This window comes from Lepidochelys kempii, chromosome 5 (assembly GCF_965140265.1).
Source record: "Lepidochelys kempii isolate rLepKem1 chromosome 5, rLepKem1.hap2, whole genome shotgun sequence".
Lineage (NCBI taxonomy): Eukaryota > Metazoa > Chordata > Testudines > Cheloniidae > Lepidochelys > Lepidochelys kempii.
The window spans coordinates 93,625,146-93,651,002 of NC_133260.1; the positions used below are offsets into that span (position 1 = coordinate 93,625,146).

The following is a 25,857-nucleotide window of genomic DNA, read 5'->3' on the forward strand; positions in this document are numbered from 1 at the left end:
GGTTAAATTTTGCCTATACTTATCAAGGTAATTAGTTCAGTCATCCAACAAGCCCACCTTTTAACTGCAAAACATTGTGGTAAACACATTACTGTGAGCTTCTTTATACTGAATTTCATTGGACCCTCCCATATGCTTTATGTAAGCCCTCTGGTATTTGTGTAGCTTGAATAGTTATGAATAAAAGAGCTTAGAGCTAGCTTTAAAGTACAGCCTCTGAAGTAGGCAAAAGAGGATTCAAATTGTCTTGTGTACCTTGTTTTGTTTTCTTCCTCCATGTGGTTGAGCATTAATGTTTGAGCACTGCAAAGCTTTGGTTTCAAATGCGGAGTCATTCAATGAGTAGTAAACTGACTATTAGGTTATTGTTTGATATTTTAAGAGTAAATATCCATGGCTTTTAATTATATTTCCTTATGGACTCACCACTGTATCTGATTTGGCCTGAAGTAAGTTTTCTTTTAAGTAAGTAAATGTGTATTGGCACCATGCTTCCTTCTTGTGGTGATTTTTTTTTTTTTTTAGATGGCTTTTAGAAACCAGTCTTATCAGGTCTTTTTAATAGGAGTTTTTTGCACAACTCATTCAGCATTGTTCATGGCATTAACACATCACTGAACAAATTGCCCTCTTGGATATGCTAATCCCGTACTTAAAAGAACTCATTGTAACATGTTTTAATGCTTTAGCTGGAGGGGAGATGGGAATCTGAGGCATGTCCAATTGTGTCATGTGACCCAAAAATATTTAAAATGCCTTTTTTTCTTTGGGTCAACAGTTTGTACTTAGCATATCTGAATGAAAGTAGCCTGTATCATTTGTAGAAAAGATTAGTCTTTGCTCTTGTCTTTGTGTGTGTGTATTGGCCTCAGTTTTTAAGTCCAAGACTGATTAAACAATGTGATAGCTTAAAATTCACACTAAGGGTGAATTTTATGTTGGCAGTGAAAATATTTAATCTTTCTGTTGAGGTTATTATCACAGCTAATAAATAAATGAGCACTGGGTAATTTTACTCTGTAGCTAACACCTACTTAATTGTTATTGTTTTAAGAGGTAGTGTTCATAATGGTACATGCAATGGGCAGATCCTCCAAGCTTTATTTGCTTTTGACATTGTAAAAATGAGAGATCCATCCTTAGGTAATACAATATAATTGTAAATTTAAAGTTATAAATGCCATTGTATGTTTGTGTGTGTGAGAGTAAAATATATAATATAAATATATATATAATATAATATATTATATAATATATATATTATATATATATAATATATATATAATATAAAAAATATAAAATACTGTATGCTCACAAATAAACATTGTTTCTCCTAAAGTAAAACAATAAGGCGAGTTAAATTAAGTAACCTCACAAATAGTTACTGATGAGCGAACTAAATTTCTGATAGGTTGATGTATGCAAAGATTAAGCAAAATGTAAAATGCTTGAATCTCTATAATTTGCCTTTGAAGACTTCGGTGAGTTGAATTAAATCGAATGAGAGATTGAGACGGTATTACATTTCTAAAATATTTATTGCATCCAGTTTTAATTTTCAGGTGTATATGAAGGAATTTGGGAAGGAATTTTTGGTTGACCTTGGTTTTTTGTCTTTACAGAGTAATTCTCTGTTGGTACCGGACAGCCTGCGAAACACAGATAAACGCAGGAATGGTCCTGAATATTCCAATGACATTAAAAAAAGAAAGATGGATGATAAGGATTCCAGCCACTATGTAAGCAAATCTGTTTCAAATAAATGATTAATTTATTTGCACATATTTTGTGTGTGAGCAGTTAAATAGTTGTTAAAAGTAGGGCAGATTGATTGATTTAAATCAAAGTTATTTAAATCACCCATTTTAATAATGATTTAAATGAGCAAACAGGCAACCTCATTTAAATAATCTATTATAATCTGGTTTTGTGTTTATACTTTTTGGTTATTTTCCTAAAGAAGGTTAGTTCTCATGTTGAATCACAACTAAATATAGCTTCACATTAAATTTGGTGTTTGTTTTTGCTAATCAGGAGGATACACCACCTTTATTTAAGCAGTTATATTGAATAATGTACATTTATTTGGATTCTTAATTTTTCTTAATTCATTTTTAATTTTTTGTTAGAAAATGTGAATGGTGCATTTCTTATTTATTAAGTGATTAATTTTAACATAAGATGTACGTCAAGCTCTATTTTGATGGAATTTCAGTTAAAAGAGCACAAAAATGGGATACTAATTTTTAATTAAACTGTCTTAAATGTACTGCATACATAATATGAAATTTTATCAAAACATGATAAAACTATTCAAATTTTATCAAAAATTTTAACAAAATATGTTTTGCATTTAAAACAATCTGATTTATTAAACAAAAGAAGTGTTATCTGTAGTTGGTGAATCTGAGTGTTTCTGGTCACCATGTCTTTAAGATTTTAGAACTAGTAGATCTCATAGTCTCAAACCTAGCTTTCATTCATTGATTGGAAGAGGAAAACAAGCTTTCCTGCATTTTCAACTTCCATTAGTTCCTTAATTTTGAATGAACTAGTCACTGAACTGAAATAGTTGAATAAACTGAAATGAAGAAAACTCTCTGCACTTTCAAATATGTACTGCTTAATATTATTTTTGCATTTAAATTAAATTATAATAAGTTTAGGCCTCACCATAGGTTGTCATAATTCCAATTTTAATTTTAAATAGGTTTATTAAAAACAAAAATAAAAACTGATTTAAATTTAAAAAACCTGTTTAAAAAAATCCACCCTCGTTAAAAGCTGTATTTTAGGTTTCATGTTGCCACACTTACTGATATTCTTCATATTCATTCATTCTATGTAGTGTAATGACTGAATAGCTTAACCTAGTCCCAAGATTATTACTGTCACTGGATTTTAGGGAACCAGCTGTGCCTGCCTTTAGGAGTCAGAAACTTTCTAGGATTCAGAAGCAAGTTGTTTAGCTCCGTTTCTTCCCCTTACATAAGTTGTAATAGTAGCCGCCATTGTAGCTTGAATGTGCCTCAGGGTCTGTGAGGGTACATCTACAAGGCAAGCAGTAACCTGTGGTGAAATCCATCCCCTTCCCTAACTTCGGAGCCTGAACCCAAATGTCTACACAGCTATTTTTAGCACTGTAGTGCAAGCCTCTCAAGCTTAAGTCTGTACAGTCTCTGAGACACACTGCCACAGGTTTCTGCTTGCCATGTAACCTAACAAAGCTACCTACTACTTACGCTGGTTGAAATTACAAAATTACTATGAAAAGCAATGCCCCCCCGACCCCCCCCCCCCAAAAGAAACCACCAGTAAAATGTTTGTGCAACTTGTGTGTTGTCTTTTGACAAGCTTTACTTGCCCCTGAAGTTCCAAAGAACCAACAGCCGAAAGGGTCGTGGATCATATGCACTGGCTGCAATAGCTCAGCATTTCTGCCCTTAACCTTCTTCTAAGATTATGATAAATAACATGGGAGGAGCAGAATTTAATGTAAATTAAATAGAAATAATAGTAATTGGAGAGGGAATGGAGATGTTAGTCACACAGAGAAACAGAGGGGAGGGCTGATCTCTTTTTATTAAAAGTGCAATTGTGACACAATTGTACAGTGGCAAGAATGCCTTGGGTCTGTGGCTTCAGGCATTAGCTGCATTGCTGGTCACTTTGACCCAAGAAAATTAGATTCTATTGTAATTCTCAACATCTGTGGGTATGATTTATCTCCTTCACTTGATCCCAAGTTTTCACGAGATGCTTGTGTTGATCACAATAGGTTCCGTTCTATTCTCAGTGAAACCCTTGTAGTCTCTTTGATTTTGGGGTTTCATCAGAGCAACTGTAAGCAGGTTGGGGCACCTTCCCTCTCCTGTTAACCTAGCCCTGTATTACCACTGCATCTTTGAAACCAAAGTCTGTGATTTCTTCCATCTTGTATCTTGTTTTGTTGCTGGGAACTTTTGACAAACTTTCCTATTTACTAAAATCTTTCAACTCACTAGTGTCCAGATGCTAGCAGTTTTGGGGGTATTAGTAACCTCATTTATTCAAAGGAGAGCGTGCTTAAACCATTGTCTGTTTCCTTGGGAATCATATACAATATGAAACTCTTGATTTTTTGGAAAACAGGACAACTTCTCTTTTTGGTAGAAGCACTAGGAATGGAATTGGATTATTAGTAGATAAAATAAATACTTAACTCTTAAAACAAAGAGTTTAAAATATTTCCACTCTGGAACAGGCTTAATATTTAAAGATTTACTAGATTTCCAACTGTACTCACATGTTTGCTGCTTTCCTAAAAGCAGCACTTTTAATGACAAGGAGGCATTTGTGTCTAGAAAGCAGAAATAAGTTGGCTAAGGGGAATTGTGGGATTGGAAATAGGACAGTAAGTTCAAGATCTTTCAATTTAATTTCTGCTCAAAACTTTTTGATATTATGAAGCTTTAAAATGGAAATTGGGATGGCCTCAAACTGGACCCTGGACTTCTCCAGGAAAATTACCTTGGACTTAGAAAAATCTTCTGAAACAAGTAGTACACATAGGAAACTTCTTTGAAAATCCTTGCCATTGTGCTTTACATGTTCAAAGCACTGTGAAAACTGTAACTAATTCTGCAATTCTCCTTTTACAGTTGCTAGGACTAAAATATACAGGTTAACAATGAGAGCAGTTAAGGATGTCTCTTTCCCTCAGAGTGTAAACAGTCATTGGACTAGCCATACATCATTTATATTTTATAGTTAAATACAAATATTCTTTCAAATATCTCAAATGTAATGTAAAGCTAAAAGGAAGAAAAGCTGTGCTCCTATTTTCATCAAATTTGTATGTTTGCCCTATCATTTATAAAAGTGGCGAAGGGCTCTCTGCTGTTAATGGTGTGGCTCTCCTCTTTCTGTCTGTCTAATTTGGGTAGGACAGTGATGTTTAATATTCAGGTTGTGAATACAGCAGATGCTTAGCCTTTTCCCATGCTTTTCAAGTGTATTAAATGGAATAAACAATTTTTTTCTAGGACAGCGATGGGGACAAGAGTGACGATAACTTGGTTGTGGATGTGTCCAATGAGGTAACTCAGTTTTCATTTTTTGCATTTTTAACATTTGCCCAAGCATTGAAGGAAAAATTCACGATCATCTAAATGTATATAAAAATGCTTGCCTATTTTCTTTTTACTGATATTGGTAATTAACCTGAAAAACCTTAAAATGTAATGCCTGCTGGCTGCCATATTACAGGACAGAGCAAATTGGGCTGACTTATATGCTCCCTCTTGCACTGGTTCATACACATTTCAGCTTTCCCATAAGATGCATTCCAACATTTTACAGCCGCTGTCATGACTGCCTCTGTGTGGTGGGGAAGAGTTAAGATGAGGATGTATGTACAGGACCGGGGTTGATCAGGCAGTGTTTTTAAATCAATGTGTCTTTGGCAGGGATGGGGTTGGAACACAGGGTTAAAGCAAACTGAGAGTTGAGAAGCAACTAGAGATGTCCACAGAATTTCCTAGGGCGAGTGGCCATTTAAGAAAACCCTACCATTCTTCAGGAAAGACAGTGTAGGTAGCAGCAGTTCCTGCCAGCAGCACCACAGTGGAGGGGGCTAGTCCAACTCCCTCCTCCCCGTCTTTTATGTCCTGCAGATACAAGACTTTGGGAGCATAGGTTGCCATCAGTCCTCTTCCCTTATTCCGATCTGCCTTGGGAGGCAGGGCCTTTACCAAGCCATGGTGTACAGAGGAGGTCTACTCTGTCAGCCGTCAGTTTCGTAGGATTGGATGGTGGAAAGTGGGTACCTGAGCAGGGAGCTAGGTAACTAGCAACATCTTCAGAAGCCCAGACCACAGCAATATCTGAGCACATGATACAAAATGGATTAATAGACTTTCTGCTCTCCTGCACCTGATACCACCTGCAGGGGTCCACCCGACCCCCAGGAGAGCAGCAGAGTGTGGAGGAACCATTGGAATCCTGGTGGCTTTGCAGCCTCTACCCAGGGCAGGCACCCGGGGGGTGGCGGGGAGAGGAGTGAGGGGAAGGTTTGCTACACAGAGGGGTAATATGGACAATCTGTATAGAGGAAAGAAAACAATAGACAATACATATTCTATGGGCCACGAGCTCAGGGTCATTTTCTTTGAGGGTGGGGATAAGCAAAGTGGGTTATCATTTGACAAGAAATTTTTAAAATAATGTTTACATTATTCAGAGCTATCATGCTGTGGACACTATGAACTGCATAATCTTATTACTGTTACTCTTGTCCTCCCTTCCCTCTCACTGTTTGTCACACACTTGTCATATTTTATCTGTAATTAGATTGTAATCTCCTCTTTATATATTTAAGAAAAAATTACCATGTTATTATTTAAAACTCACATGCAAAACTAACTGGATTTATTTTAATCAGTGGGCTTAACTGCCCCCACTGACCAGATGAAGAGGAGGCATTGTCACAGAGAAACAAACAAAAACTAATATTTAAAAAAATTATTTATTTAAACTTACCTGTTTAAAACATTCCAGTTTTTCCATGGTGATAATTCCATGGCAGTGCTCTGTACAAGCCCATGGCCATAAAGCAGTTTTCTGCTGTTCTTCCTCCCCGCATTTGTATTTGTTTTTTGTTTTATTAGTATTATTATTATCTTAGGATCCTTCATCGCCACGGGCAAGTCCGGCACATTCGCCACGTGAGAATGGCATAGATAAAAACCGCCTGCTGAAAAAAGATGCCTCCAGCAGTCCAGCATCTACGGCCTCCTCAGGAAGTTCCACTTCCTTGAAATCCAAAGAAATGAGTTTGGTGAGTATTAAAAGCAGTCTGTAGCCCAGAGGAAATACCTATCTATTTCTCACATGTATGGTCTCACTACTAATTACTGTGCATAGTGGCTTGCTTGTTGGCTGCGGATGTCTGATTTTATACACTTGAAGTTGAAGCATGTTCTTGTTCCCCTAGACCTTTATAGTACTATACAACCCTCTTCTTCGCTGATAAAAGCTTCTACTTCACACTGATCTTTCCTATGCACTTATAGCTAATGGTTTCCAAATTTACTGTATAATGCAAACTGTTCACTTTAAACAGTGTTTTCTTTTTGGAGCTGAAAATAGCTTACACTTATTCTTCACTATAGACAAAACATACACACACAGATCTTTTAAATGTTCTGCAGAATCATGGTTCCATTCTTCTAAATAGGTTGTTTTACTCTCGGTAAAATGTCATTAAATTATTTGATCATAAGATCTTTGGTTGTTATACTGGCACAATTTATTAAATTATTTTATTTTAGGAGATTATTAATTACGTATCACTCTTTTTTTGGACTTTAATCTGGGACATTAGACAAATTGTTTTCTGTAATATTTGAGATGCCGATTTTAGACTGAAGGAATTTGGCGATACATAGAATATTGTCCTTAATTTAAATTATCTCAGACATTTTTAATGCCTGTGGAGGAAGGAAAAAATGATCTCCTGCATTTTTTCCTTGTTTAATTTTGGCAGGAATAGGAAAGGTCAGCATTTCTCTCTCACAAGTTAATGCTAACAACATTGTGTGGATTTATGAAAATTGGCTGAGGGAGTAGGTAGTAGGTGCCCAGTGTCCCAGCTGCTGTTGTGATAAATTGTGTAATATGGCCTGGATTAAAAATAATACTCATTTAATTTGTTTAATGATACCAGCATGAAAAAGCCAGCACGCCTGTTCTGAAATCCAGCACACCGACTCCTCGAAGTGATGTGCCAACTCCGGGCACTAGTGCTACTCCAGGACTTCGTCCAGGCCTTGGAAAACCTCCAACAATGGACCCTCTAGTTAATCAAGCTGGTAATGCATTGCTTTTCATGTGCTTTTCTCAGTCTTTCATTAATCTTTTACTTATGTAATTTGTGAATACTAAATAAATGTATTGCTTCATTCTTCATATTATTGAAGAGGTTTGATAAGAAACAGATGTTCAGACTTAGTTTTCAGCAGCTTGTACCTCTTTCAGACTGACTGTTTACATTTGTTTTTATCTTCTTTGAAAATAATCTAAACTACGTAATGACTTCCTTAAAGTTTCTGATAAGTATTCTGAATGCAAGCTCCTTCCTAGCCCATTATCCTGTATTTGAAGCAGCTAATATTTGCTGAAATGTAAATCCTGACAGATTCAGAGAGATATTCAGACTTCAGACGTCAGTTTTCTAAACTATACCTCTCAGTCTTATTGCAGGAATTGGAGAAAGACCAAATAACATCAACAATGGGGAGGAGGAAAATATGAAGGAAGGAATGGACAGTCTGTATAGGGAATATTAAAAGTAATCAGAATAGCTATGCATATAAGAGCTCTCATTTACACAGAGCCAGGATGAGTGGTGGTGATGAGCCTAGTTCAGAATGTACCTAACAACATTCAAAGGGACTGTGGACAGAGGGAAAGACTGGGTGTTGCAAAAGACGTATCCATCTGGAATTACAGTGTTTTCTTCTCTGTGTGCAGAGAAATAGAAAGAAAATTACTTGAATTCACAATGAGCACATTATTTCATTAAACTGCAGCTGCTGGCTTGAGGACACCCTTGGCAGTATCAGGACCATACCCTACTCCATTTGGAATGGTACCTCATGCTGGCATGAACGGAGAGTTGACCAGTCCAGGGGCAGCTTATGCCAGTCTGCACAATATGTCCCCGCAGATGAGTGCTGCTGCAGCTGCAGCCGCCGTGGTTGCCTATGGACGATCTCCTATGGTAGGAAACACATTGCTTGCCATCTCAATAGGATGAGGTTTGGTTCACTGGGAAAGGCTACATGCCTTATTTAACATTGTCTAACTCCCAGGCCATAACAATGCCAGAGGCTTAACTACTTCACTGTATGTTTCATTTTACTCTGTGGCTAGAGAAACAAACTTGTGCCTTGAAAACAAAGAATCTCAGTGTATTTATGAATGTTTCAGTTTTTGTTTGCCTTCATTAGTGCTTTGGTTCATTAAGAAACACCAAACTATTTATGTATGTATGTATGTATTTATTTGAATAAAAAGGTAGTGTTCGAAGCTACAAAGCACTTCATTGGTTCTCTGGACATCTGTGTTTCTCCTACTGGAGCAGATTTGTACACTTTATAGACATCCTAAATTAATCTTGCAGCACATAGAAGGCTTTTTATCCACTTTTCTGTGCTTGTAGTTTTATTTTTTATGAAAATAAAAATTTGAAGTTGGCTGTCATTTGAAGTCATTTTTTTTATTGCTTTGTGGCCTGGAAAGTTAGAAAATTCCTTATGCCTGGCAACAGTGCAAATAAGGTAGTCTGTAGTCACCACTACCATAAAGTAAAAGTAAGTAGGGGCCCAGTTCTTCAAACATTTAAGCGTATGGGTAACTTTAAGCACACAAGTAGTCCCAGTGAATTAATTGGGATTATTTATAAGTAAAGTTGTGTGTCAGTATTTCCAGGATATGTGAGGCTTGGTGCTATATTTTCTAAATTCTAGAATGAGGCTAATCTTTTTAACTGGAAAACAGTTTTCTTGAGCAGGAAGGATGGAAATTGTAAGTGGCATATACATGTCTTTAAAACTACATGCATTATGGTTTTAAGTTATGTATACCGTTTCAAAGGATGAACTTGAATGCACTTTGGCCCATATTTGTTGTAGGGATTGCTTGAAGTGTGTATTTATGCTAGATGAATTAATATAATAAGATTTAAAATGCTAGGAAATCCTAAAGTAGTACATAATGTATTAAGCATATCATTACTGTCATATTTAAGCTGTTACGATCATGTACATCTATTGGTTCAGTTTTCAGTGTGAACCCTGGAAAACAAAAAAATAAATCTCTTCAGAGAGTCCCTTTAATGCATTCCAATAAATAACATTTGCATTTCTAAAATGCTCTACACCATTTATTTTTTTTTAAATATATAAAATGAGTTGGGGTGAAGGAAGGAGAGTTGTGTTTTTTTCATTCAACAGGCTGGAATTTTATTCATTTTTCATTACCAGGTTGGATTTGATCCTCCTCCTCACATGAGAGTACCTGGAATCCCTCCAAATCTAGCAGGAATCCCTGGGGGGAAACCGTAAGTAACTTTTAACACTTTAGTAACATGTGAAATGGCGAGAGCATTTAGTTATATTATGTCAGTGAACAAGACTTCCAAATGGAATGATATCTTGGGTGTTTTGAAAGAGATTGCTGTTGTCCTCTCCTGATAAGGAGTATTTCTTATAAAGTCTCAACTGGCAGCTGTAATCTTAATCACATTTGTGAACATTTAGTTATTTCTGGAGAGAAGCTGTTGGTGGGAAACATCCCTGAGTTTCCTTTCTTTCAAGCTTTGCTATTGAACTAGAGGTAGGTCGGGGAGTTGGAAACTAGTAGAGCTCACCTTTAAATTTGAAACATGTCAAGCTGTCTTTCAGCCACTACAAATAGAGGGTGCAAATCACATCCCCCTTGTATTGGTAGATATTTGAGCAGGAGTGAAGGTCTGATGAAATCACTGTGTCTCAAGCTTCAGAAATTTAGGTGGTACTTAATGGGGATCATAAGTACTGACTTCGGCAAATGGTACATTACTTGAATAATGAACTTCTGAAAACTACCTCAGAGATATGCAGCTGTAGATACACAGGCAAAGCAGCAGGATACACAGGCAAAGATGTACAGTGAACATATAAATGTAGGAGGATTTATTTTCACAGCAGCGCTTGAAATTAGATGCTTGTATTAATACTGAACTCACTATATAAAGAAAAGGGCACTTAGCACGGTCACTTAACAAAGTATTTTATTCTGTTTTGGATTTTTAGAGTAATTTCATTTTTTACTGAGGAAGTAAAGGTAATAAAATTAAAGCAGTCTTACAGTTAGCTAATATTCTATTCTGTCAGATGAATTTTGAAATTCTCTTACAGATGTCTTGCTTTCTGTATTTTCACAATATAGTGTTTTGTTGGCATATTAAGCAACATTTTAAAATTATGCCACTAAGATATGTGTTTCAGTTTGGTGGGTGAGCATTTTGTTGAACCTGCAGCATTTGCAGCAGTTTTATTTCAGTAGATTGTAAAGGTTTAAGTAGCCTTAATTAAACCTGGTTAGGTTCCACATTTAGGGTAGAATCATAGATACATACAGCCTCTTTTTAAAAAACATTTAGGGTAGAATCATAGATACATACAGCCTCTTTTTAAAAAAACACACAAACACACAAAAAAACAAACCTCTAAAACTTCTTATTTTAGCAGTTTTCTTAAATATTTTTAGAAAATAATTGTACACAGTTTTAAACAGAGCATAATTTCCAAAGAATACATTATTGATAAAACTTCATTTTCTGATGGTATTTCCTTTAAAATAGGTATATAGTTTCCCTCTCTACCTGCTCAGTCTCCTGGCAATGTTTATCTATAATACCTACCAAATTTGCATATGGGAAATCCTTCCTGTTGATTACAAATATTCTGCAATATGGTTCTAGTTTCCATTAATCTATCTGCCTGATTTAGTAGTGAAACTGGTTTAAATTTTCTCCCCGTCACTTACGTCTTCCTCTCACAGATGCATCATATGTCTCCTGATTGCCTCACGACTTTATTATGAAGCTTTGTGCTTACACATACACAGATTCACTTGTCCTGCACAGCTTTCAAAAGAATGCAGTCACTTAATTTTTGGTATGAATTGTAAGTTCTAAGAAACATTTACTGTGTTGAACCTTACAAGCTGAACCTTTACAAACATACCTTGATTTGCTTCCACCATGCTTTTCAGCCTCATGTGCCGCTGTGCCTGTCATCCTGACTGATTAAATTGTGTAGTGAATATGGTGCCTTGTGTAGTGCATGTTTCTTCTCCTTCTTTTTCCTCTTTCATAGGAATTAATGCAAACCATTCCTCCTAAATCTGTTTTCTTTGCTACTTATTGCACTTTTACATGCAGACTCCACGAATAGGTTGGCACTCTCAAGCTCCTGCTTGGACAGAATTTCATGTATGAAATCCCCACCTGAGGGAAAGATTAGAGAAGAGATACTGAACGTACTGCATTACTAACAGGGGTCTAAGGATGGTATTATGCATCAAACATTGGCTGTCAAGTTAAATATTGCAGAGCGGACTAGTTCTTAAAATAGATGTTTCTGTTTCTGGGGCCAAATTCATTCCTAGTGACTTCAGTGAAATGTGGCCCACAGTTTTATAAATAAATTATTGTTGGATCATTCATGGGCCAATAGATATGGGTAATTTTAATTCTTGGACTTCATTTATTAAACCATTTCACTATTTCCATTTCATGACTTCCAGAAATATTTAATCAAAAGTGTACTGGGGAAGGGGGCTCAAATGTAGATGTCATTTTTGCAGTGTTCAAGGCACATCAGCCATGTCTGTTTCCTATTGCTTAAAAAGTACTATTTGAATGAAAAATATTGTGTTCTTTATGGTGTTTTCCTTCTGGTCACTTAGCTTTAAACTCTCGGTCAAAATCTTAGTTATTGAATCTGCTTCTGAGAACCCTCACTTGCAGTTAAAAGTTACATACTCAGTCATACTCCTGGTCATACTTTCTTGCCTCCTTTGCTGATAGTTGCTGCCTCCTTTTCCTGTTCTTACTATAAATAGACATGGTAAACTTTTGAAATCCCAGGAGATGGGGTAGTCTAAAATTGACTGCGTTAGGATTTAGACTTATTTTAGCTCTCTTCATCCACAACTAGCAGGATGTCTTCCGTTGCCCAGAGTAACTTTATGGTTGCATCTTTTATCTGTGTTAAGTCTATTGACATTTTCTGGTACAAAGTATGGGTGTAATGTGGCATCTGTCACAGAATTTCACAGACTGCAGGGGAATTCTCGGTTTTGTATTTGAAACCAACTTTCTCCCAGACACACACATTGAGATGCCACATGAGAGACGGCATTTTAGTTGTGTATCCTGTTGCAGGTGGGATGGGGGAGGAAGTTTTTCAGTTAGAAATACTGAATCCCCTGCCATCTGTCTGCTGGTTACTGTAGTTATCCGTAGCTACTCTGGGGCCCTTGTTTTTTGTTGTTGTTCTAAGTACCATTGACTCAGTTCTCTTTTTCCAAAGGACCAGCATTTCTGTGAGCACCTGTTCTTCTTTGACCACTCTATATTTTTCTTTTGTCTGCCTTTAACTGCTGTTATGACTTACTACTTACACACTGAGATCTTATTAATAGAATAGATTGCTGTTAGAAAAATAAGCTGCCTCTTAGGAACCTGCTCTTGTTTTTCAGTTGGCTGCTGTTGAAAGAATTCCCTCTGGAAAACACCTTACTTTCTACTGCTTCACCTTCTGCTGTGTCACTAAGTTTAAGTCCCTTACTCCCAACCTTTTCTGGTTTTGTTTTTTTTAAATCTGCCACTGGCAAGTTTGTTCTCTTCAGAGCCTAATCCTGTTACCAGTGATTCTGGGCCATTCCATGCTGACCTAGAAAGCTGTAGGGTGTTTCAACTCTCAGTTCCCCTTGCCACAAATTAGCTGGTCTTGGCAGATGAGAGCAGGTGCCCCTTAGACATTCTTTTATTTTATTTTTCTGTTTCTCTCCCTGGGAACCATTCCTTCCATTTTCTCTTCATCCTGCTGTCAAGCTGTATTTAGTATTTATTCTTCAGTTTTCCTGCCCTCTTTCTGTGGTTGTGTGACGTTTTCCTTTTCTCCTATATCATCTTTCTATATTTCCTCCATCGCTGAAGCCCGCTGCTAATTTTTCCTATTACTGTGGGACTCATGTTTCTCTATATTTTTCTTTTGTCTGCCTTTAACTGCTGTTATGACTTACTACTTTTTAGAATTTGTCCAGTTTCATGCTTCCATCCTCATACCGAATGATTCAAGCTCATACTTTAAAATCTCATACTCAGTAGTGTTTGGAAGAGGTCAGATCTAAAACTACTTCAGTTTCTTTAGCTATTGGCCAATTATTAATTTATCTTGTGGTATATTCATCATGTTGCACAAGAGTGAATTTCTTTAGATTTTCCTGGCAGCACTTGTTCTGTTGTTTTTCTTTTTCTTCTGGTGTGGTCTCCAAATCAGTAATTAATTTTCTCCTGAAATCAGTACTATTTTCAGAGATGACTATCTGGTGTATGACAAATTGTGCACCTTGTCCTTTCTCTCCCTACTGTACAGTGAGCAACATGCAGTATTTTATACTCTTTTTGGCTTAGTGCTATATTCATATTTGCTCATTTGATTAGTCATTCCAGTGGAGTTTTTAGCTTTCTTTACAGTCCCCTGTGGTTGTTGTGTTAACGATCTTACAGGTTTTCCCAGGGTGAGAGTTCTGACTTTTTCTAGCACTAGGTTGCTGCACTTAGCATTGATACTAGAGTTACAAAATGGTAGCAACATTGTGACAATTAACCTGATAATTAAAGAACATGCTATCTTAAAACACAATTGAAATGATTGCAGGGTTGATTTGATTTAAATCAAACTGATTTAAAACACTAGTCAGGAAGACTCGATTTAATCATGGATTTCTACATAAAAGTGCATTCTTGTTGGTTGTTATAACCTTAATACAGATTCCTCACAACTCAGAGATAGAGGTAGGTTCTTCTTCGAGTGATTGCTCATGTGTATTCCACAACAAGTGTGCGTGCTCGCCATGTGCACCGATGCCGGAAGTTTTTCCCCAGCAGTACCCATGGGCGGGGGGAGCGCCCCTCCCCCCCCCCCGCTGACCCCTGGAGTGGCACCTGCCTGGCACGGTATAAGGGGAGCTGCGCGCTCCCCCCACCCTCAGTTCCTTCTTGCCAGACAACTCCTACAGAGGTGAAGGAGGGCGGGATATGGAATAGACATGAGCAACACATCTCAAAGAACTTCAGTTACGGAAAAACTTTTCTTTTCTTCTTCGAGTTATTGCTCATGTGTATTCCACAATAGGTGATTCCAAGCTATATCTGTTGGAGGTGGGTAAGAGTTCACAAGTTCCCAGGACAGAGGGCAGCCCTGCCGAACCCAGTGTTATCCCTGGCTTGGAAAACGATTGCATAGTGCGAGGTGAACGTGTGATCACGTGGCAGCCCTACAAATGTCCTGGGTGGGGATGTGGGCCATGAAGGCAGACAACGAGGTCTGCGCCCGAGTCGAGTGTGCCCTCAAAATGGGTGGCGGGGGGACACCCGCCAGCTCATAACAGGAGCAGATACATGAAGTAATCGAATTGGAAAGCCGCTGAGTGGAAATCGGCTGGCCCCTCGTGCTCTCAGCCGAGGCGACGAACAGTTGCAAGGACTTTCTGAACGACTTGGTCCGCTCGAGGTAGAAAGCCAGAGCCCGCCACACATCGAGCGTGTGGAGACGGCACTCCTCACTGGATGCGTGAGGCTTGGGGCAGAGGACCGGTAGAAAAATGTCCTGACCCATGTGTAGGTGGAGACCACCTTTGGGAGGAATGCAGGGTGGATGTCGTGGGCTATACAGAAGTCTCACAGCCTGAGGGCTTCGTGGCAGAGGATCAAGCCTTGCCTTGCCTATTGATATAGAACATCGAGGCCATATTGTCTGTGAGGACCCTGACTACCATGCACGCCAGCCACACCGCCCTGAGCTCCTTGAAGTTTATATGTAGGGTCGGGTCTTGAGCCGACCACAGGCCTTGGGCCTGAAAGTTCCCCACATGGGCTCCACGCACACCTAATGTGGAATACACATCAGCAACACATCTCGAAGAACACCAGTTACGGAAAAGGTAACTGTCTTTTTCATTTTTAGAAGATGCACACTATACATTTTTAAAGTGATTTATTTTGAAAACTTTTCAGATTAGTTTTACATCTATATCAGAAAAGCAGGTAATTGAATCAGATATTTATGAAGTCACTTGGAGGTGAACTATCTCCAATTCAACAGGTTAATTAATAATATTTGGAGGATTTTCTTGCCACGGTGTATTTGGAGGAAAACATCATCAGACAAACATTTAAAGTGTTTTATTTTAATTAAAACAGCAACGTTATGTATTCTGGATTTTTTTCTTCAACAGCAAACACATAATATTTTAACAAAACAGGCATATGAATTTTTGAATTTAGTTAAACATCCAAGTTTTTTAAAGTCAGGTTTGTTTTTGATAAGTGTTTTTAACTGAAATAGTTAAATGAAAAATTTAAAAAAAAATTAAATCGATTATGCCAGCCAGGTCAACAGGAGAAACTTAAAATATTGGTTTCTTCAGCCTACTCAGTCATCTTCACCTTCATTTTCCTGTTTCTTTATAATCTGGGGGGAAAAAAACAAGCTTTCAGGTCCCAAACGATTTCTCAATTTGGAATGAATTAGTCAAAGAATGAAAATATTCTTTCTACACCGTCTGAAGAAGCTATTCTGTTAAAAGTGAGATTATCACTTCAACAGTCTCTGAATCCAAGTGGTTAATTGACTTCCAACAGTTCACTGGTGTGACTTTCTTTAAAACATCATCAGCAAACATAGATTTCCTGAATGGTTCACCCTTAGCTCTGAAGTTTATTATAGTTGGCATTATGGAGGGATGATTGCTGGATGTCCATGTCCTAGCCAACTCCTCTAATTCAGCAGTTAAGGTTTGACCCTGGTACTGAGTAATGAGAAATATTCACAAGAAAATGAGCTGGAGATAATGCTTGTCCTATTTGTTTTTTTAATGCTTGTAATTTAACTCTATCATTGCACATTTTTCTTTTTAAGATCTCTCTGTTCCTTCCAAATTTCAACAGCGTCAGGAATAAAACAGCTATTTCACCTCATTTTGTTCAAGGCTACAGAAATAGGCTTCAGGGTACTCGGCATGTGTTCAACATTTCTCTTAAGCCCAATGTTGAGAACTCTAGCTGTGACAATGCTATCTATTTTTTCACTATTTTGTTCACAAACTGTCATTAGATTAGGCCAGTTCATAGAATCATAGAATATCAGGGTTGGAAGGGACCTCAGGAGGTCATCTAGTCCAACCCCCTGCTCAAAGCAGGACCCAATTAAATCATCCCAGCCAGGGCTTTGTCAAGCCTGACCTTAAAAACTTCTAAGGAAGGAGATTCTACCACCTCCCTAGGTAACGCATTCCAGTGTTTCACCACCCTCCTAATGAAAAAGTTTTTCCTAATATCCAACCTAAACCTCCCCCACTGCAACTTGAGACCATTACTCCTTGTCCTGTCCTCTTCTACCACTGAGAATAGTCTAGAACCATCCTCTCTGGAACCACCTCTCAGGTAGTTGAAAGCAGCTATCAAATCCCCCCTCATTCTTCTCTTCTGCAGACTAAACAATCCCAGTTCCCTCAGCCTCTCCTCATAAGTCATGTGTTCCAGACCCCTAATCATTTTTGTTGCCCTTCTCTGGATTCTCTCCAATTTATCCACATCCTTGTTGTAGTGTGGGGCCCAAAACTGGACACAGTACTCCAGATGAGGCCTCACCAATGTCGAATAGAGGGGAACGATCACGTCCCTTGATCTGCTCGCTATGCCCCTGCTTATACATCCCAAAATGCCATTGGCCTTCTTGGCAACAAGGGCACACTGCTGACTCATATCCAGCTTCTCGTCCACTGTCACCCCTAGGTCCTTTTCCGCAGAACTGCTGCCTAGCCATTCGGTCCCTCGTCTGTAGCGGTGCATTGGGTTCTTCCGTCCTAAGTGCAGGACCCTGCACTTATCCTTCTTGAACCTCATCAGATTTCTTTTGGCCCAATCCTCCAATTTGTCTAGGTCCCTCTGTATCCTATCCCTGCCCTCCAGAGTATCTACCACTCCTCCTAGTTTAGTATCATCCGCAAATTTGCTGAGAGTGCAATCCACACCATCCTCCAGATCATTTATGAAGATATTGAACAAAACCGGCCCCAGTTCTTGATATAGTGCTCAAAACAGTCCACTACTGAGTTCCACTGTATGTCTTGTGGGAGAGTTAGCTTGGTTCCTCCCACTTTTTTCAGAGCAGCTGCTGCAAAGTGGTTATTACGGAAGTATTTTGCAGTTTCAACAATATTAGCCTTTATTTCTGGAACACTGAAGTCTTTGGCTAGGAGGTGCATCAAATGAGCACTGCAACCGTATGTTATGAGCTTGGGACTCTCTTCTAAATAATTTCTTCTCATCTTGAATACATTTGCAGCATTGTCTGTGACCAAGCTGCGTGCTAGACATTTGAATTTTTTTTCACAGTTTGTTATAGCTTTTACTGTTACTTGTAAGTATTCTGCTGTGTGCACATTTCCTGATGTATCAGTTGTTTCTGTAAGGAAGACATCCCCTTCTTCTGTTTCAGAGTAGCAGCCGTATTAGTCTGAATCTGCAAAAAGAACAGGAGTACTTGTGGCACCTTAGACACTAACAAATTCATTGGAGCGTAAGCTTTCGTGGACTAAACCCACTTCATCGGATGCATGCAGTGGAAAATATAGTAGGAAGATAGATAGATATACACAGAGAACATGAAACAATGGGTATTATCATACACATTATAACGAGAGTGATCAAGTAAGGTGAGCTATTAACCAACAGGAGAGGAAAAAAAACCTTTGTAGTGATAATCAAGATGGGTCATTTCCAGCAGTTGACAAGAAAGTATAAGAAACAGTATGGGGGAAAAATAAACATGGGAAAATAGTTTTACTTTATGTAATGACACATCCACTTCCAGTCTTTATTCAAGCCTAATTTAATGGTGTCCAGTTTGCAAATTAATTCCAACTCAGCGGTCTCTCGTTGGAGTCTGTTTCTGAAGTTTTTTTGTTGTAATATTGTGACTTTTAGGTCTATAATCGAGTGACCAGGGAGATTGAAGTGTTCTCCAACTGGTTTTTGAATGTTATAATTCTTGACACCTGATTTGTGTCCATTTATTCTTTTACGTAGAGACTGTCTGGTTTGGCCAACGTACATGGCAGAGGGGCATTGCTGGCACATGATGGCATATATCACATTGGTAAATGTGCAAGTGAACGAGCCTCTGATAGTGTGGCTGATGTGATTAGGCCCTATGATGGTGTCCCCTGAATAGATATGCGGGCACAGTTGGCAACGGGCTTTGTTGCAAGGATAGGTTCCTGGGTTAGTGGTTCTGTTGTGTGGTGTGTGTTGCTGGTGAGTATTTGTTTCAGGTTGTGGGGCTGTCTGTAAGCAAGGACTGGCCTGTCTCCCAAGATCTGTGAGAGTGATGGGTCGTCCTTCAAGATAGGTTGTAGATCCTTGATGATGCGCTGGAGAGGTTTTAGTTGGGGGCTGAAGGTGACTGCTAGTGGCGTTCTGTTACTTTCTTTGTTGGGCCTGTCCTCTAGTAGGTGACTTCTGGGTACTCTTCTGGCTCTGTCAATCTGTTTATTCACTTCAGCAGGTGGGTATTGTAGTTGTAATGCTTGATAGAGATCTTGTAGGTTTTTGTCTCTGTCTGAGAGGTTGGAGCAAATGCGGTTGTATCGTAGATCTTGGCTGTAGACAATGGATTGTGTGGTGTGGTCTGGATGAAAGCTGGAGGCATGTAGGTAAGTATAGCGGTCAGTAGGTTTCCAGTATAGGGTGGTGTTTGTGACCATCGCTTATTAGCACCGTAGTGTCCAGGAGGTGGATCTCTTGTTTGGATTGGTCTTGATGGTGGGATGGAAATTGTTGAAATCATGGTGGAATTCTTCAAGGGCTTCTTTTCTGTGGATGATGAAGATGTCATCAATGTAGTGCAAGTAGAGTAGGGGCATTAGGGGATGAGAGCTGAGGAAGCGTTGTTCTAAGTCAGCCATAAAAATGTTGGCATACTGTGGGGCCATGCGGGTACCCATAGCAGTGCCGCTGATTTGAAAGTATACATTGTCCCGAAATGTGAAATAGTTATGGGTGAGGACAAAGTCACAAAGTTCAGCCACCAGGTTTGCCGTGACATTATCAGAGATACTGTTGCTGATGGTGTCACATAAGCACACACAACAGGATCATTGTGGACATTGCTCCACCCATCAAGACTCAGGTAAACAATTTTACCCTCTAGACCTTTTGCACAGTGCTCAATTTCTCTTTCGTACACTTTATCCAGCAATCTGCCTGTGACATCTGCTCTGTTGGATGGACGGTATCCTGGTCTTAATATCTCATTAATGAAGTGTGCGTTCTCAGTCATACTGAAAGGAGAGTTTGTTGCATAAACAAACTGCAATTTTTCATCAATTACCTCCTTTTGCAATCTGCTGGTTCTTATCACAAACTTATCTATGGTTGTTTCTGGATGCTGGAGATTTATTTTCTTTTTGCTACAGGTGATGTACCGTGGCTATGTGACTGGAACACTATCATTGGCAGATAACTCTGAAACTATAGAAAATGATGGTGATCTTGACGGTGGATAGTCTTCAGAATCCTGTCTGAGGATGGATTCTCCTAAACAAAATATATCAATGCAGTTATTTAATTATTATTACCATACTACTCATTTAGTATTACTCATTGCATTCACTGACACTCAGTACTACTTTAGAGGTGAAATTATAAAAGTAAGATCTGCCTATTTCAGTTATTTATTTTTTTTATCACAGCTTCATCTAAAATGATAGTACCATTGAGTAATAACTATATTTTTTAGTCCAGAAGGAAGACAGGCAGTTCTTAAGAAAGAAGTATGAAATAAAAAAGTTTATCAACCTGAAGATCCGGCATGTTCAGACATGTTCCTTTCATCATCTTCAATGCAGCTTCCTCCTGAGAAGGAACACTTCTCATGATGCTGTTTCAATCAGGCAACCAGGCCTTGCATTTCTTTGTTGCACTGTTTGCATTTTGTATGCATGCCTGTCTTATCCACAGGTAGAAGACCTTCATTAAAATATTCCCAAACTGGGTCTCTTTTACAGCCTTCTGCCATTAAAGGTTTTCCCTTCTAGTGAGAGAATGGTATGGTAGATCTCAAATCAATGAAGGTTACACTCAGAAAGACCTCAAGACCTGGAGTTTGCTGCTCAAACAGTTTCACTTTTGTTTCTACTGCCTGTCCCTCCCTTCCCACATTTATCTCCAGACTTCTTCTCCTTGTCCAGATCTATTCCACCCCCAACAATCTTCTATTCATTGAACTTTTTGAAGCTTTGCACTTTTAGAGAGAGGTAAGGCATTTGACTCTGCGTACATGAATTTTCAGAGGGACGATAGGGTTGAGGTCTGTTGTTTCTCCTCTCTCTGTATGTAGGTATGTATTTATTTTTTTTAAAAAAAATTTTTTTTTGCTGTTAACAAACATGTTATCTCTGAAGACACAAATCCACAGTTTGAGAACTGCAAAACTAAGCATCTCTGATTGTATCTTCTAGACTGAGCATTGAGTCCCATTGGGTAGATAGAAAGATTAACCTAAATAATCTATACAGAAGCCCCTGGAACCCCATAAGATTGGGTCCCTAATCCATGAACTATTGGAACTCATTTACAAATCTTTTCTTAAACATTACGTGACTAGATTGTCGTATACTATAGAATTAGAATTTATAATCCCTATTCCATTATAAGATATCTTTGAGCTATAATGTATCTTAATAAAAACTACCTTTAGGTAGGTTTTTTCCTCAAAAAGCATTTTATCAAAAAAACTGATCTAAATTAATAAAATCCGATTTTTTTAAAGTAATTGATTTTTATCCACCCTGAATGATTGTATTAAGGACTTGTGTTCTTATTGGTGCTCTTTGTACTTTTCTAATCTAGTTCAGAGCATATAAATGTTATAGACAAGATTTAGATGGAGGCAAAATGTAACTTCTTTTTAAAATAATGTCAGTAATTTTAATAAGGAAATGGCATTTCATTTGTTTAAATGTTTAGCATGCAAGTCCTAGTTATAAGCTGTCTGGGACACTTTCTGCAGAACCCAAAACTATTGCATTTTTGCAATTTTGTTGAACAACTAGAGTGAGAGAGCTGGTCAAATCAGTTTCTTGACTTTGAGGAAGAATTAGCATGATAAATATGATTAAAGTTCTGCAGTTCAATTTTATTATGAAAACGCTATTTCTAGATATTTCTCTGAAATGGAAAGAACAATTCTGGACTTCTCCTGGGAGGGTCATAATCATAAAACAAAATTATCCTATTTGGAAAATGGAGAGCTAAAAGTGCCAAATTTAAATTTGTACCAAATTAATCTGAGACAAATTAATACATTACTATTATTTGTATTATGGTAGTGCATAGGAGAAACAGTGTATTCTTGGTACCAATCCAAAATCCTGGGTACAAATGGAAAAGCAACTTACTGTCTCAGTAAACCAGGGTCAGAGAGACTGCTTCAGGGTGGATTGATTTAAATTAAAATCAAATTTATTCATGATTTAAACCAGCAAGCAAGAAACCTTGATTCTTCTTCGAGTGCTTGTTCATGTCCATTCCAATCAGGTGTGTGCGCATGCACGTGCATGGTGGCCGGAAGATTTTGTCCTATAGCAGCATCGGTCGGGTCAGTCTGGGCGCCCCCTGGAGTCATGCCTTCATGGCACTCAATATAGAGCCCTGCGATCCCGCCCCTCCTTCAGTTCCTTCTTACCACCAGTGACTGTTGGCTGGAACTTCCCGTAGCCCTTGCTTAGCAAGCGCATTCTACAGTTCTTTGTATGTAGTTTACCTTAGTTATTAGTATTAGACTAATTAGAGTTGTTGGGGGTCCCCTGCATTTCGACTCTCCAGAGCCGTGGTATGCCGCGGTCCCCATGGTTTAAAAACACACCAACACCTCCAGCCTCGGCACCGACCTCGGCACCAGTGACTCGTCCAACTTCAGTGCTGGCACCAATCTCGACTACAGCGCAGGCATCGATGCCGGCAACTGGCCCGCCACCTTCATTGGTGCACATGGGGTTTGGCACTGGCTCCATCGACATTTCCACCAGTGTTGCCGATGGCTGCGCCAACACTGGGTTTGGCGTCGACAGCACTAGCAAGCACTCCGTTGGCGCCGACGCTGCTCCAAGGGTCGCGGGTCCCCTTGGGAGCGGATGGCAGGGAGCATCCACTTCTTATAGGTGCTTTCTCCTCATTGTCACCAGACGAGGCATTGGTGGGCACAGCTGTAGCCCCGGTGCTTGAGGACAACAGAGTACTGCTGCAGTTGCTGCAAAGGGCTGCTCAGGATCTGGGCATTAAGGTTAAGGAGGCTGATCCCATGGTGGACATCCTTGCCTCCTCAGGACCTTCTCGTATTGCCCTACTACTTATTAAGACTATTGTGGACACCACCAAGACCCTGTGGCAAACTCCAACTTCCTTGCTGCCCACTGCCAAGCGCAATGAGAGGTGTTATTTTGTGCCCTCCAAAGGGTACAAACATTTGTATTGCCACCCATCTCCTGACTCTCTTGTTGTGGACGCTGCTAACCAGCGTGAGAGGCAGAGTTTCCAAGGGCCTTCCCCAAAAAACAGGGAGGCTAAGCGACTAGACCTTGTCGGGAGAAAGGTCTATTCTACTGGGGGTCTGCAGCTCCGTATTTTGAACCAGCAGGCCATCGTCAGCCTGTACTCTTATAACACCTGTGCAGCGATGGCCAGATTTACAGAGCTCCTCCCTTCAGACTCCTGAGCAGAGTTTTAGGCCTTGGTGGAGGAGGGGAAGCTAGTCTCCCAGGCTTCCCTCCAAGCCACGTTGGACGGTGCAGATGCCACCACTAGGGTCCTGGCTACTGGCCCCAAGTCTCTGGGCTCCCTTATGAGGTCCAGAAGACTATTCAGGACTTCCCATTTGAGGGTGTGACTCGACAGACAAGAGGCTACACAGCCTGAAAGACTCATGAGGCACCCTCAAGTCTTTGGGCCTTCACACTCCCGCCACACAGCGGAGACACTTCAGACTGCAGCCTCCTCCGAGATTCCCTCAGCAGAACCGCCAGGACGGTTCTCGGAGGAGGAACAGAAGTGGCAGGAGGAGACAATACCCATCTTCAGGCCAGGGCTCTGGCCAATCCAAACCGCCTTCTGGCCCTAAACCGGCCCTTTGAAGGTGTGGTTGAGGATGGTGCACCAGATCAGAGCTGGGTCTACCCCACCATACCTTTTCCTCCCGACTGTCCCCTTTTTACCGTGCATCGTCCTGTATCATGTCGGACTGCTGGGTGCTCTGCATGGTAGAGAGGGGATACTCCATACAATTCTGTGCCCTTCCACCCTCCTTCCCCATCCCTTTTCAGGGACCCTTCTCACAAGCAGCTCCTTATCCAGGAGATTCAGTCGCTTCTAATACTAGAGGCAGTGGGGGAGGTTCCTCAGGAACACAGGGGAAAGGGCTTTTATTCCCAATATTTTCTAATACTGAACACCAAAGGCGGCCTCAGGCCTATCCTGGACTTGCGAGAACTTAAGTTCATGAAGTAACTCAGGTTCCGCATGGTCTCCTTGGCCTCCATCATCCCCTCGCTGGATCTAGCAGACTGGTATGCTGCCCTTGACTTGAAGGACGCATATTTTCCTATCAAAATCACTCAGCCCCACAGGAAGTACCTCAGGTTTGTGGTCAACAGTACTTTTATTTTTCTTCCATACTTGTCTGTGTGGGGGTGTGTGTGTGTGTTTCTGTGTACGAGGGCTGTAGGCCTGGGGTTGGAAATACAGTTCTTCTGTAGAAGCAGCAGAGGAGGTTGTCTTTATTTATACAATGATTAAGATTAGAGGTAGCCTGGAAATCTGCAAGAAAAGTTTGAGGAATAAATAAAGCCATTTGCACCTGCATTGGCAGTGCTGTACTTGTTCTGAGGAAGGATCACTTCATTTTCACAAGTGTTAAAATTTTTTTTAAAAGAAAAAAAAAATGAAGCAATAAGATGTTATGCCATGTTGTTGGTTTAGAGAGACAAGGAGTGAGGTAATACCTTTTATTGGCCCAGTTTCTGTGGGTGAGAGAGATAAGCTTTCAAGTTTAACAGAGCTCTTCTTCAGACCTGGGAAATGTTAAAATAAAAGATATTCCCTCATCTTTGTCTCTCTAATATCTTAGGGCAACATGGCTACAACAACATTGCATATTGTTGGTTTGATATGATTAATAATTGAATTACTTGCATTAAAAGAGAATGAACATACACTGGCATGAATGTACAAGCCTTAAATTAGGTTCAAGATTTTACATTCTAGGATTAATCATTGACATATTGAATGTGCACTTTACACACACAGGAAGATATTGTCTCTGCCCCTCCTCTTCCCCAGGACTAACAAACTTTGCATATTAATTTATAAATAAACTGAAATATTAGAAAATCTGATGTTTTGAAAATATTGGGAGTCAAGCAGTAACCTTCAAAAGTAAGATTTTATTTTTTGGAAAAAAAATTAATGTGCACAAGTATGATTATTACTCTGAAAGGTGACTGAAAAAAATGGCTTCGGTGGGGGACTTCATGTTTCTTACCTCTGTCACAGCCAGAACAAATCTGGTCAATCTACAAGTAAAAAAAAGAATGTCTTCATAACTGCCAGCCCTGCAAAACCAGCATGAGATCTAAAAGTCGAGTTGTGTTTTACTTGTGTATCTTTCTGCCTGTGTATTTTCACCAGTAATAAAAATTTTGCAACTGGAACTTAAACTTCTGCTTGTGTGTGAGAGAGAGACAGAGAGCGCGCGCCAGACTATAAGCCCAACTACAGCCTCTCACAGCTGTCATGATTCTATACCTGGATTCTCTTCCTAGATCTGACCTGTTGTGTGACCTTGGGCAAGTCACTTCACTGCTCTATGCCTTTGTTTCTTCTCCCACCCTTTGTCTGCCTAGTCTATGTAGATTATAAATTCTTTGGGACAGGCATTATCTTTATTATGTGTTTGTACCTTGCACAATGAAGCTTTGATCTCT

At 39.4% G+C, this 25,857-nt stretch overlaps 1 protein-coding gene across 3 annotated transcripts in view; it reads left to right on the forward strand.

Annotated features, from left to right (window-relative positions):
• TLE1 (TLE family member 1, transcriptional corepressor) overlaps positions 1–25,857 on the forward strand; it is a 93,506-nt gene that overhangs the window by 50,612 nt on the left and 17,037 nt on the right. For all 3 annotated transcript variants that reach the window (XM_073345080.1, XM_073345081.1, XM_073345082.1), the window contains 6 exons: positions 1,623–1,739; positions 5,025–5,078; positions 6,665–6,817; positions 7,706–7,850; positions 8,571–8,761; positions 10,026–10,102. In XM_073345080.1, coding sequence (XP_073201181.1) covers positions 1,623–1,739; positions 5,025–5,078; positions 6,665–6,817; positions 7,706–7,850; positions 8,571–8,761; positions 10,026–10,102 — 737 coding nt within the window. The remainder of the gene's footprint in view (positions 1–1,622; positions 1,740–5,024; positions 5,079–6,664; positions 6,818–7,705; positions 7,851–8,570; positions 8,762–10,025; positions 10,103–25,857) is intronic.